Source organism: Auxenochlorella protothecoides (assembly GCF_000733215.1).
Source record: "Auxenochlorella protothecoides strain 0710 contig1223, whole genome shotgun sequence".
Taxonomy (NCBI): domain Eukaryota; kingdom Viridiplantae; phylum Chlorophyta; class Trebouxiophyceae; order Chlorellales; family Chlorellaceae; genus Auxenochlorella; species Auxenochlorella protothecoides.
Genome location: NW_011934452.1, coordinates 14,130 through 29,191, shown reverse-complemented (window position 1 = coordinate 29,191; position 15,062 = coordinate 14,130). Strand labels below are relative to the sequence as shown.

The following is a 15,062-nucleotide window of genomic DNA, read 5'->3' as shown; positions in this document are numbered from 1 at the left end:
TTTTGTTTTTTTGTCTTTATTTTTTTGATTATTGACATTTTTCGACCTAAAATACTTCGTTGTATGAAGTTACTTCGTTGAACGAAGTTAAAACCAAGTAAAATAAATCGAATTTATTAAAGTCAATAATAGAGATTGCAGTTTTTATTTACTAGATAAACAAATAAATGAAATTTATTACCAATAAATGAAATTTATTTTAAACTGGGGAGAAAGGATTCGAACCTTTGCATGTTGAAGTCAAAGTCCAATGCCTTACCACTTGGCTACACCCCAAAAAATAAAGTGTTCCGTTTTTTTACTCTATGTATATAAAACTCTTGTCTATATGATCGACAAGAACTTTATATATTAATCATACCCCTTTTCTTTTAAAAGAGAACAAATAATACATATTATATGTATCTCCGAATAAAATAAACCAAATTTATTTCGGTTATTTTAATGCGCAAATTGATCTATTACATGGACGATAATGTTGGTGGCAGGGAAAATGATAATATTATTGAGCCTTTAACTAATGAGACTGTTTTTTAGTACAAAACATATACCAAAATACGCGCTCACGAGCGAAATAAAGCTACTTTTTTACATCACCTGATAAAATGTATATGCAATGGACTTTTATACTAGAATTTGAGAGATAGATGGGTAAAATAAATATATCGACTAGAAATCAATCAATTACAGTATATCTAATTGCATTCTAATAAGCCAAATAAACATATCTTTTAAGGGTGATATTATAAATATATATACTTTTATTTACATGTTTTATTTTAACAAGCAGCTACTATATTTACACTATCTCTCAGATTGACTAAAAGTGATTATTTGTTATTATAAAAATATATAATATAAAAAATAATAACTAAAATTTATTATTAGTCAATATAAGAGATAGTCATTCTAGTTACTTACTAAAGTTACTTACTAATAATAAATAACATATTAATCTATTTACTTATTATAATTAGTTTTTACAAAGTTGATTTAGCTTTTTATAACGATTTTCTTTGTCCAGAAGCTAATAAAATATACACACATCTTGTAAAACACTTGGGTAAAACTGTTGTTGATATGCAAGTTAAAGAAATACAACACATTCAAGAGAATGTTAATTGGGTGAAATATTGCGTTAAAGAAGGTATTGACCATAATCTTCAAAAACTAATAAATATAGCTTCTGATGGGCAATTAAAGACTAGTATTAATATTTGTTTCAATACACAAAATAGATTATATTTTTAATAATTTATTAGATCATTAATATAATGTCGATTATGTAGAATAAAAAAATATTATAAATTCAAGTTAAAATAAATAATATTGCAAATTTAAAGTGAATTATTTTTATCGTTCATTTAATCAATCCGCTTGTTTAGTCAATCTAGTTACAAAGTCAATTTGAAAAATAGTCAATTTGAGAAATAGTCAATTTGAGAAATAGTCAATCTGAGAAATAGTCAATCTGAGAAATAGTCAATCTAGTTACTATAGTAATCAATAAAGAAAGAAGACAAAGAATAAATATCATCCACTTTACAAAAAACTAACCTACTTATTAGAATCAATCTCGATATTCTCATAACTAACAAAGAAATAAAGTATTCATGCTTAAACTAAGGAGAGCTCTCCATATAATCGACAAGAACTTTATGAAAAAAATTATTTAAGTCGCTTTTAATAAATTTTATTTATTTTAATTTCATACAACCAAGTAAAATAATTATATAAGTTTATTTCTTAATAAACTTCACACAACAAAATTTAAAAATGAATTCTTCTAGAATGCTATTTCATTACAATGAAATACGTTATCGTATATTTTATATATTTTATTCTTTAATTTGTACATTAATTACTTGCTACTATTATCAACTTGAGCTGATGTATCTTATATCTCGACCTTTTCTACAATTAAATCAAATATTACAATCAACTGATATTACAGAAGCATTATCGACTACTTACAAATTATGTATTTATGTTTCTCTAGGCGTCTGTATATTTAATTATATTTATCAATATTGGAGTTTTTTGGTACCAAGCCGTTATAATTTTGAAAGAAAAGAAATAACAACTTTTTTGCTCTTGTTTTCGACTATTGTTTGCATCGAAACATACTTGATATATTTTTATATATTTCCACAAATTTGTGAGTTATTTTCAAGTTTTCAAATCTATATCAACTATACAGATAACAATCAAGGTAAAATAAATGATATTTATCTCCAAAATTCGGAAAAAACGGATTTATTGTTTTATTTTAATAAAACGGATTCATTTAAAATAATAGAAATGTCTCCTCGTGTGGAATCAACAGTAAGTTCAAGTATACAAATTTATTTTTTACTTGTCCTATTTTTTCAAATACCAGTAATATTTATAGCTTTATTTTATTTATCTTATTTTGACTGTTTTAGTCTTTGTAGATATAGAAAAATTGTATTTTTTTGTATCATTTGTATTTCATCATTACTATCTCCCCCAGAAATATTGAGTCAATTTTGTTGCTTATTAGTAACCAGTTTTCTTTTTGAATTTTCTTTATGGATTGGCTTTGTATTGCGTTTTTTTAAATAAAAAATTTACTTGGTTGTACCAAATAACTTGGTTGTACGAAGTAACTTCGTACAACAAAGAATTTTAAAATATAATAAAGTGATGTTAGGTATTGTCGAATCTATAGACCTTGAGATATTGAATCAATATATCATTTATTTTAAACAAGAATCTATGTACGTATATATCTATGAATTAACATTTTTGTACATATATAATACATAATCAAAACATAATAAACAAGTTATTTTCTTTTTTTTATTTAAATAACTTTCATTTATTTTACAAAGCAAAAATCAAAATATAAATCTATGGATTTTTTATTTTATATATTTTCCAGTTTAACATTAGTATCAGGTGCACTAGTTATTCAAGCCCGAAATCCTGTACACTCTGTATTATTTCTAATTCTAGTATTTTTTAATGCTGCAGGTTTATTAGTATTATTGGGATTAGACTTTTTTGCACTATTATTTTTAGTTGTGTATGTAGGGGCTATAGCAGTATTATTCTTATTTGTAGTTATGATGTTAAATATAAGAATTTCTGAGATCAGCGAAAAAAGATTACGTTATCTTCCAGTTGGTGGTGTATTGGCGGTACTATTTTTATTTGAAATTTGTATACTTATCGATAATGATTTGATTCCATTACTATCATATAATATTGAAAATACTGAATTACTAGCCAACTACAATCAATTATCTTTTATAGATTGGCGAATGTTTTTATCTACATCTCATACAATAGATGCTCTAGGTAGTCTATTATATACTTACTACTTTTACTTTTTTTTAGTAGCTAGTCTTATATTACTAGTTGCTATGATTGGAGCTATTGTTTTAACAATGCAAAAAGGAATTCGTATTAAAAGACAACAAGTTTTTTTACAAAATACAAGAGATTTTGCTAAAACTATCAGAAAAGTAGCATAAAATAACCTTTAGAAAAACGTTATTTCAGTATATAAATATAGATATAAAAGTATAAACATAAAACAAATATAATTATATTTGTTTCTAGACTATAAAAAAAAGAAAAACACATAAATAAATACTATGGATTTATCTAAATATCTTACAGTTTCCATGATATTATTTCTATTAGGAATTTGGGGCATTTTTTTAAATAGAAAAAATATTATTGTAATGTTGATGTCAATTGAGCTAATGTTATTAGCAGTGAATTTAAATTTTTTATTATTCTCTGTCTATATTGATGATTGTATAGGTCAACTTTTTGCGCTATTGATATTAACAGTTGCTGCAGCTGAATCCGCGATAGGATTAGCATTACTTGTAGTATATTATCGTATTCGTGGAACCATTGCAGTAGAATTTATTAATTTAATGAAAGGTTAGAGTCCAATAGACCCGGTTGGTTTCATCTCTCTACTCTATTATTTGGACTCTATTTTTTATTAAAAATTACTAAACTTTTAAATTATGCTTTTTTTTAGCCTATTTGATAGAATAGGCTAAAAAAGCATAGGTTAAAATATAAAATAAATGATATTTATTAAAACAAAGTATTACTTGGTGTACAAAGTAAAATAACGGAATAAATATCATTTAAATAAATTCGATTTACTAGTGCTTGTAGCTCAATTGGATAGAGCGTCAAACTACGGATTTGAAGGTTGAGAGTTCGACCCTTTCCAAGCACGTATTCCAGTTTTTAAACTGCTTTTATTTATAAGGTTTTAATAAACTTGGTTGTATGAAATTACTTCGTACAACCAAGCCTACTTAACTCAATTGGTAGAGTATCGGTTTTGTAAACCGAAGGTTATCGGTTCGAGTCCGATAGTTGGCTAAATGAAGAAAACTTCAATATCTATAATTCTTAATAAATTGATTGTAACATTAGATATAAATTTTATTTGTCAAGTTTTACTTGGTGCATCTTAGGAGAATAGTTGCAATGGTAGAATAATGGTCTCCAAAACCAAAGGTTAAGGGTTCGAGTCCCTTTTCTCCTGATTCCAGGTAAACTAATAAATAATATTTATTTAGCTATTTTCCTGCAACATAAATGAAGTTTGTATCTGGTCAAAATAAATGTAGTTTGTTTTGACCTATCGTATGTATGATATTATTGGTAAAATAAATTTTATTTATTAAAATAAATAAAATTTATTATGGTGTTGTTATTGTTTTTTGTCTCGTTAATAGTATTAACGAGAGAATTATAGTAAAAAACGTCATATCAATAATAGATAAAGCGTTACATATGTAAATGTTATAAGAAAAAAGAGTACATAAGATTTCCAAATTTATGGCATTATCTTTAAGTGAAATATCAGTATTACTAGAACAAAAAATTTCAAATACATATTCAAAAATTAATGTAGACGAGGTAGGTCGAGTATTATCAGTTGGTGATGGTATTGCTCGTATTTATGGTTTAAAAAAAATCCAAGCAGGTGAAATGGTAGAATTTGCAAGTGGTGTTAAAGGTATGGCTCTAAACTTAGAAAATGACAACGTAGGTGTTGTATTATTCGGTAGTGACAGTACTATTAGCGAAGGAGATTTAGTAAAACGTACAGGTACCATTGTTGACGTACCATCAGGTAAAGGTGTATTAGGCCGTGTATTAGATGGTTTAGGTAACCCTATTGATGGAAAAGGTCCGTTAAAAGATGTAACTCGTGTTCGTGCAGAATTAAAAGCTCCTGGTATTATTGTTCGTGAGTCAGTAAACCAACCTATGCAAACAGGTTTAAAAGCAGTTGATAGTCTTGTACCAATTGGTCGTGGACAACGTGAATTAATTATTGGTGATAGACAAACTGGTAAAACAGCTATTGCATTAGATGCTATCATTAATCAAAAATTCGTAAACGTATCAAAAGACGAATCAGCTAAATTATACTGTGTATATGTTGCAATTGGGCAAAAAAGATCAACTGTAGCACAAATTGTAAAAACATTAGAAGATGCAGGAGCATTAGAATATACTGTAATTGTAGCGGCTACTGCAAGTGACCCTGCACCATTACAATATTTAGCACCATATTCAGGTTGTGCTATGGGTGAATACTTCCGTGATAATGGAATGCACGCATTAATAATTTATGATGACTTAAGTAAACAATCTGTAGCTTACCGTCAAATGTCATTATTATTACGTAGACCTCCTGGCCGTGAAGCATTCCCTGGAGATGTTTTCTATTTACATTCAAGATTACTTGAAAGAGCAGCTAAAATGTCTAGTTCTGTAGGTGGTGGCTCATTAACAGCACTTCCAGTTATTGAAACACAAGCTGGAGACGTTTCTGCTTATATTCCTACTAACGTTATTTCTATTACTGATGGTCAAATCTTCTTAGAAACTGAGTTATTTTATAAAGGTATACGTCCTGCTATCAACGTAGGTTTATCTGTTAGTCGTGTAGGTTCTGCAGCTCAAGTAAAAGCTATGAAACAAGTAGCTGGTACTATGAAATTAGAACTTGCTCAATATCGTGAAGTTGCTGCTTTCGCACAATTTGGTAGTGATTTAGATGCTTCTACTCAATATTTATTAAACCGTGGAGCACGATTAACTGAAGTTTTAAAACAAGGTCAATATTCACCAATGCCTATTGAAAAACAAGTTGTTGTTTTATACGCTGCAACTAAAGGGAATTTAGATAAATTAAATATTTCAGATATTGAAAAATTTGAACAAACTTTATTAAAAGAAATTGATCCTGCTATTTTAAGTACTATCAAAGATAAAAAAGCTTTATCTGACGAATTATTAAATACTTTAAAAACTTTCTTTGATGGATTCACTGATAGATTTATTACAGCACGATAACGAATAACTGTAATTAATTATCGTCTTTACTTGGTTGTATGAAATTAAAATAAATGAAATTTATTTATTTTATTCACAATTCTGGTGGAGACATATAGACCAAGCTATATTGATTAAGAATTTTATTATTGTTGATTCTTTTTTTAACGAGTCGACAATAATAAAATTCTTATTTTACTTATTATATCGAAATAAATATTACTTCCAAATCTTGTTATCTATTAAAATAACTGATATTCATAAAGAATATACGTTATTTTAATTGGTGTACGAAGTAACTTCGTGTACGAAGTAACTTCGTTCAACCAAGTAAAATAAAAGAAATTTAGTTATTTTAAGATAGATAAAAAAAACAAGCAATAAATAAAATTATAGAGCCTATAATTTATTTATCCATTATATATTTATTTAGGATAATAAGTCTCTATCTTATATAAATATATAAATACAACCATTAATAAAATAGAAAAATTATGAATATTTTAATATTTAGTATAGTATTGAAAATTCTAGCCTTAACTGTACCTTTAATCTTAAGTATTGCTTTTTTAGTATTAGCTGAAAGAAAAGTATTAGCTTCAATGCAACGACGAAAAGGTCCTAATGTTGTTGGTATTTATGGTATATTTCAACCTATTGCAGATGGCTTAAAGTTAATAGTAAAAGAACCTGTACTTCCAAGTAGTGCAAATTTAGTAATTTTTCTTTTTGCTCCCGTATTAACTTTTTTATTAAGTCAAGTAGCATGGGCTTCGATTCCATTTGGTGAAGGTATAGTATTAGCTGACATACATGTAGGATTACTTTATGTTTTTGCTATTTCATCATTAGGAGTCTATGGTATTATTACAGCTGGATGGTCTAGTAACTCAAAATATGCCTTTTTAGGGAGTTGTAGATCTGCTGCACAAATGGTATCATACGAAGTTTCAATTGGATTAATTTTAATCACTGTATGTATTTGTGCTGGGTCTCTAAATTTAACAGAAGTTGTATTAGCTCAAACACAAATATGGTATTGTATACCCTTATTTCCACTATTAGTGATGTTCTTTATCTCTTGTTTAGCTGAAACCAACAGGGCTCCCTTTGATTTGCCCGAGGCAGAAGCGGAGCTTGTTGCTGGGTATAACGTTGAATATTCTGCTATGGGGTTTGCCTTATTTTTCTTAGGAGAATATGCTAATATGATTGTAATGAGTAGTTTATGTTGTATATTTTTTTTAGGTGGTTGGTTACCTCCTTTTGATTTTGCAATATTTTACTGGATTCCTGGTATATTTTGGTTTAGTTTAAAAGTAGTGTTCTTCCTATTTGCTTTTATTTGGGTACGTGCCGCTTTCCCAAGATATCGTTATGACCAATTAATGCGTTTAGGTTGGAAAGTACTCTTACCCCTATCGCTAGCTTGGGTAATTTATGTTGCAGGTGTCTTATTATGTTTTGACTGGTTAGCTTAATATAAATTGATTCTAATCTTTAAATCATAATAAATATGCTCTATTTATTTATTTCCAAACCAAACTCAATCAAATTTGCTATTAAAATAAACATAATTTATTATAATATGCTGTACTTGTTTTGTACAGGTTTGGAAATAATTATAACATAATAATAAATAAAATTTATTTTATATAAGTGAAATCTATAATTTTAGTAGTATGTTATCAGAAAAACAATATTTTAAACAATGGTTAGTGGGCTTTACTGACGGTGATGGTACTTTTACAGTTCATAAAGCTGATCCAAAGTATCCTCTAAACAGAAAATTTACATTTAAATTATCTATTTCCATGCCAAATAGTCAAGTGTTGCATTATATACAAAAGCAATTACGTGTTGGTACAATTTCAAAACCACATGATAATATAATCAGTTTTTATGTATCAAATAGAGAAGATTTAATAAATATCATTTTACCTAAAATAAATGAAATTTATATTTTTGATGAATTTTCTTTATTGACTGTAAAACAACACAGATATGATAGATTTAGAAGGTGTCTATTAATTTATGACAATCCATCACTATCGAGTGCAGAAAAGGATAGACGAATAACAGCTATTTGGGGGGAGAAATTACCTGATAATTATAAATCTCATGTTTGGATGTACTATTTAAATCAAGAAGATTTTAAAGCTAAGGTTTTAAAAGGCGAAACCCGATATCATAGTGATCCTCACTTGATAATTAGCAAGCCCTGGTTAAAATAAATTTCATTTATTATCTGGATTTATTTTACTTCGTACAGCTCATGGAAGTTTTGTTTTTAAAGCCATAGGCACTAGTACCAAAAAAAGTATAATACACTTTTTTAACCTTACACGAAAGGAAGATCTTCATTTGTTAGAAGCATTTCGTAAAATGTTTGGTATTAAGGCTAAAATAGCGATTAATAAAAAAATTTATTATAACTTAACTACTGGAGCTTCTTCATCTATTGAACAAATTATTAATTATTTCACTGCTCCCGACAATAGTTATAGATATGCAATAAAAAGTTTAAAAAGCGTAGAATTTCAAATATGGGTCCGCTCTTATCAAAAATATAAAGGTGATTTCGAAAGGTTGCAAAAAATACAAAAATTTGTTCGCAAATTACGCACTAAAAACTATTAAATAAATTCAGAATAGATTACATTAGTTGTACCAAGTGTACGAAGGAAGTAACTTCGTAAGTGTACGAAGGAAGTAACTTCGTTCAACCAAGTAAAATAAATATAGTCAAAACGAAGTATTTTTAGACTACAAAAACCTAAAATTTAGTTGATAAAATTAGAGTTAGTTATTTTTAATCTTTTCATTTTATGGTGTGTATTTGCCGTATTATTGAATAATAAATAAGTACACACCATATAATTTATTATTCTAAAATAACTGACATTCATAAAGAAGCTGTGGACAATAAGATATTATACTAAAATAAACTATCCTTATAATTCTTTAATATATCTAGCTACAATCAAAGAAAAATTCTTTTGGATTTTTAAATATTTAAAAATTCTCAATAAATAGTATAATCAATTTTATTTTATTATACAATTTTTACATAACTTTATTATGTAAAGCTATCTAAAACATAGGCAATATATACAAAAATTATATGTTAGACGGAGCAAAATTAATCGGAGCAGGTTGTGCGACAATCGCACTTGCTGGTGCCGGCGCTGGTATTGGTATTGTATTTGGATCATTAATTAATTCAGTAGCTCGTAACCCAAGCTTAACTAAACAACTATTTGGTTATGCTATTTTAGGTTTCGCGTTAACTGAAGCGATTGCATTATTCGCTTTAATGATGGCATTCTTAATCCTTTTCGTATTTTAATTATTTTCTTGTTTGGAGAAACTATAATCTTATATGATTTTCTCCAAACAAAATCTATATATATAACAACGTAGCATTGTTATGTTGTTATATATATAGATTGTTTTCAGTAGTGAGACTATACAATAAAATACTCTTTATTCTATACTCGTGTAAAACAAATTCAATTGAAACTTCTTACAACCAATCGAATTTATTCTCGATATAAAACGAAATGTAGGTATAATGAGGGCGGAATAGTTCAGTGGCTAGAACGATGGAATCATATCCCATAAGCCGAGGGTTCGAATCCCCCTTCCGCTAAAGCATGAAGTAATGCCTTCCGCTAAAGCATGAAGTAATGCCTTCCGCTAAAGCATGAAGTAATGCCTTCCGCTAAAGCATGAAGTAATGCCTTCCGCTAAAGCATGAAGTAATGCCTTCCGCTAAAGCATGAAGTAGTGCCTTCCAAACCTTTCGATGGGGCATGAAAGTATGAGGTAAATTATAAATTATCGAGTTAAAATACTTGGTACAACTTAAAATAACGGAATAAATTCCATTTATTCTGTTATTTTAGATGCATATAGTACATAAAACAATAAAATTATGAAAATTTCTCTAAAATCTCAAAATAATTCTAATCTATTAGGCACAAATTTCACACCTGTTAGTATATATAATGAAAATGTTCATGCTGCAGAAATGTATAAAAAATGTTTATCATTTGCATACAATGATAATCCGTTGTATAATAATTTTCAAGGTGTACCAAGTAAAATAAATGAAAATTATTCGGAAATAAAAATGATACAGAAAAAAAATTCAAAACGATTTTCTAGGTTTGGAAATTTGAATGTAGAAAAAAAAACTCAACAAGTAGTTTTTTCTACATTAACAAGAATCTATTTAAAAAAGAATATAAATTTATTATTTCCAATACAAGATTTTCTTTTTGAGTGTAATAAACATGTAAATAAATCAACAGGTTCAAGGTCAAGAGAATATTTGGAAATTCTTTTATGTGTTAAGAAACTAAAAATGTTTTATGGATATATTCCTTTAAAACAATTACATAGAATTTTATCTCAAGCATCAATCATGCCTGGGAATTTTTCAAAAAATTTCTTTTCATTAATAGAAAAAAGATTAGATGTCGCGTTATACCGTAGTGGTTTTGCAAAAACTATAGTAGCAGCAAGACAAGCTTGTAGACATTCTAAAATTTATGTAAATTCTAAGATTTGTCGTTTTCCTAGTACTCTACTAAATCCGGGAGACGTGATTTCATATACACCTAAAAAAAGTCCATATACTCTATACAACAAAACTCAATTTTCTACTGAAAATGATAAAATCCAAAAACCAAATTTTTTTCTTTTTGATGAAAAGACTCAAATTCACTTTGACTGTGCACAACATAGATTAAACGATTCATTAGCACTCCTAGTATCATTCTGTGGAAAATGTGTGTCAAATTCTATTATACTGGATAATAAAAATAATAAACAAAGTTTACAAATTAAACAGTCTAATAAAAAGAGTATAGTGCTCGATAGCAATTTTAATCCTAACATATCTAACGTGAAAACTTTTGGCATCCCTCGATTTACCGCTATTGACAACAGTCATTACATTGATAATACTGGTTTTTTTTCATCAAATCAGTCCAAAATAAATAAAAAAGACAATAGCTTAGATTATTTTTCTTTTATGGAAACAATGAAATCCACTAGTAAATCTAATCTAAAATTTGGTACAAGTTTGGAAACAAAAAATAATACATATTTTTCAAAACAAACAAAAAAAATTTTTTATTTCCGAATAATTTTCATTTATTTAACCTTGAAAATTTGATTTTTTTATCAAATCAAATAGAATCGTATTGTGTTGTATTGGCATTAAGATTAAAAAAAAAATTATTAATTTTAAAAACTATTAATAATTTTAATACTAAAACAATAAAAAATAGAAAAAAACAAATTGATACCATTTTGTATGCAAATACGTCTAAGATTGAAACGGATTTAGCAAAAATCAACAAACCGATCCATTTAGAAATTTCTAAAATTACAAATAGTATTATTTTTTTATATTCGCCACAAAGAATATACTTACCTTTTCATTTAGATATTGATATTCTAAGAAAAGGCATGAAAAAATAATTTGATAATAAATTTCATTTATTTTAATAAATTTCATTTATTTTAATAAATTTCATTTATTTTACCCAACAAACGAAAAATAGAGCAATATTTTATGCCTACAATCAATCAATTATTACGAAAAAAAAGCTCTAGACAAGCTCCAAAACTTAAAAGTAAAAAACCAGCATTAGCTGGATGTCCTCAAAAAAGAGGTGTATGTTTTCGTGTATACACACGAACACCTAAAAAGCCTAATTCAGCACTAAGAAAAGTAGCAAAAATTCGTCTATGTAATGGAATTGTAGTTATTGCTTCTATTCCAGGTGAAGGCCATAATCTTCAAGAACATAGCGTAGTATGTATTCGAGGTGGTCGTGTAAAAGACTTACCTGGAGTGAAATACAAAGTAGTTCGTGGTCGATTAGATTTACAAGGGGTTATTTCTAGAAAACAATCTAGGTCACTCTATGGAACACCAAAAAGTAAAGCATAATGATGTTTTGTTTCGTCTCTAAAAAAAAATGGATATAATAGATCCAATTTATTTTAGACAAAACAAAGCATTATTAGTGTCTTATTTAAAAAATAAACGATATAATAAATAAATTATATGAACGGTCAAAAACAATACGGGACTACAAGAAATACTGTAATCAATAGTAATAAATTTATAAATTTATTAATGATAGATGGTAAAAAATCTGTAGCTGTACAATTATTTTATGATAGTCTGTTAATCTTAAAGCATAAAAAATTAAAAAAAAATGTATTTTCAGACCAGACTCCAAAGGATACAGTTAAAATGGATAAAATCCACATGAATCATAATCAAAGAATAGGTAAAGGGAAAATAAACGAAGTTCTAGAAAAGGGAAAAATAAATTACATTTATGAATTTAATAAAAAAGCTCTTGAAGAAATTACGATACCCTTAAATAATGATTCTATGTCTATTGAAATGTCTTCATTACTTGAGGTAGTATCGATAGCGATAGAAAATGTAACACCTAGTGTAGAATTAAAAAAAGTACGAAGGGCTGGAAATACATTTCTAATTCCAGCTATATTATCACAACACAAAGCAGACACTCTAGCTATGCGATGGATAATTGAATCAGCACGAAAAAAACAGCAAGGTTCATCGCAAAATTTTTCAGAATGCCTAGCAGATGAAATATATCAAGCCTATTCCAAACAAGGAAAAGCTAGACAAAAACGCGATGAGTTGCATACTGCAGCTATCACCAATCGTGCAAATATTCGTTATCGTTGGTGGTAATAAATCTTAACGGAATAAATGATATTTATTGTAATAAATATCATTTATTTTAACCTGTTTATTTCACTATATGGATTGTGGATTACACTCTTATAGTACTTGAGTAAATAAATATGGTCCTTTTTATGTTTTTTGCGTTGTTTATTAAACAGTACAAAAAACATAAAAATATAAATTATATAAAAGCATTTATAAAAATATGTATTTAGAACAATCTTTTCATAAACAGATATCCTTTTCGAGTTTTTTATTTGAAAATGACTTTCTAGCTCTGTTTCCGGAGATATTTTTAGTATCTACTGGAATTTTTTTATTAGTTTATGGAGTAATTACTAGTACATCAAAATCATTAAATTATCCATTATTATCGTATAATATCAGCTGGTATGCGATAATGGCCTTGTTATATACTTCTTTATTGATTTATAATAGTCCAATAAATAATGCTGTGTTACTCTATAACACACTCGTTATCGATGATTTCACTCAATTTGTAAAAATTACATGTTTATTATCAAGTGCATGCTGTATATCAATGTCATTACAATATATCCAAACACAAGGAGACAATGCATTTGAAACTTTAATATTAATACTATTTGCTGTATCAAGTATGTTATTTTTAACATCATCAGCAGATTTTATATCACTATATTTAGCAATAGAACTTCAAAGTTTAAGTTTTTATGTGTTAGCTGCGTTAAAAAGAAATTCAGAATTTGCAACTGAAGCAGGACTAAAATATTTTTTACTTGGGGCTTTTTCTTCAGGTTTATTAATTTTTGGTTGTTCTTTAATATATGGATATACTGGTGTACTTTCATTCTCTGAATGTGCTAAAATTTTTGCAGCAGGTGTTGTGCCATTTGATGGTATTCAAGCTGTAACAACAGAATCGGCACTTGTTTCATTAGGAATGGTATTTATACTTGCAGGATTTTTATTTAAAATAGCTGCAGCACCTTTCCATATGTGGTCTCCAGATGTATATCAAGGAGCCCCTACGCCTATTACAGCATTTTTTGTAATTACACCTAAAATCGCATTATTTGCAGTGTTTCTTCGTGTATTTTTACAAAGTTTTTATGACTTGTTTCCAATTTGGCAAACACTTGTTATTTTTGCTAGTTTAGCTTCTATGCTTGTAGGTGCATTAGCTGCGCTTTCACAAAGTCAAATCAAACGATTAATGGCTTTTAGTAGTATTAACCATGTGGGATATTTACTTGCAGGATTTGCTTGCGCTAGTATTGAAGGAATACAAGCATTATCTATATATTTAATTGTATATATTTTTATGAATATTGCGGTATTTAGTATTTTACTATGTAACATGCGTCATACACATAATAATGGGCTACCTAGAATTAAATATATTACTGATTTAGCTTTTTTAGCTAAAACTAACCCTCTCTTAGCATTTACTTTTAGTATTGCTATGTTTTCAATGGCTGGTATACCACCATTAGCTGGATTCTATAGTAAAGCCTATATTTTTTTCGCCGCTCTTGGAAGTAATCTAGGTGTATTAGCTGTCGTAGGTGTGTGTACAAGTGTAGTTAGTTGTTTTTATTATCTTAGATTAATAAGAATAATGTATTTTAGTACTCCTAAAACTTGGTGTAGTACTGCTCGCGTACCACGAACAAATGCTTTAGCATTAGCAATTTCTTTATTTTTTCTGATTTTTTGTATGGCGTACCCTGCACCGTTACACTTGATCACACATAAAATAGCAATTGCTCTATGTGTCTAAATACAATTCTATGTATTTAGACAAACAAATAAATCGAATTTATTTTAATAAACTTCATTTATTTTAACTTGTACCAAGTATTTTATTGGCCTCGACAAATAAAAGCACTTGCTCAAAAAAATAAAAGCATTATATTATAATGGGTACTTTTTCGGTACATACAGTATATAATAAGTACTTTTATTTTTTTGAACAAGTGCT

At 27.7% G+C, this 15,062-nt stretch overlaps 2 protein-coding genes across 2 annotated transcripts; both read left to right on the top strand.

Moving 5' to 3' along the window:
- Positions 1-11,938: 11,938 nt before the first annotated feature.
- Positions 11,939-12,319, top strand: F751_0124 (Ribosomal protein S12, mitochondrial; the record flags this gene model as incomplete). Its single annotated transcript, XM_011403392.1, has 1 exon — positions 11,939-12,319. The coding sequence occupies one exon, from the start codon at positions 11,939-11,941 to the stop codon at positions 12,317-12,319; it is 381 nt and encodes a 126-aa protein (XP_011401694.1).
- A 2,287-nt stretch (positions 12,320-14,606) lies between these two features.
- Positions 14,607-14,861, top strand: F751_0123 (NADH-ubiquinone oxidoreductase chain 2; the record flags this gene model as incomplete). The annotated part of the gene is made up of 1 exon (XM_011403391.1): positions 14,607-14,861. A coding segment is annotated over one exon (255 nt), but the record flags the coding sequence as incomplete, so codon positions are not given.
- Positions 14,862-15,062: the final 201 nt, after the last annotated feature.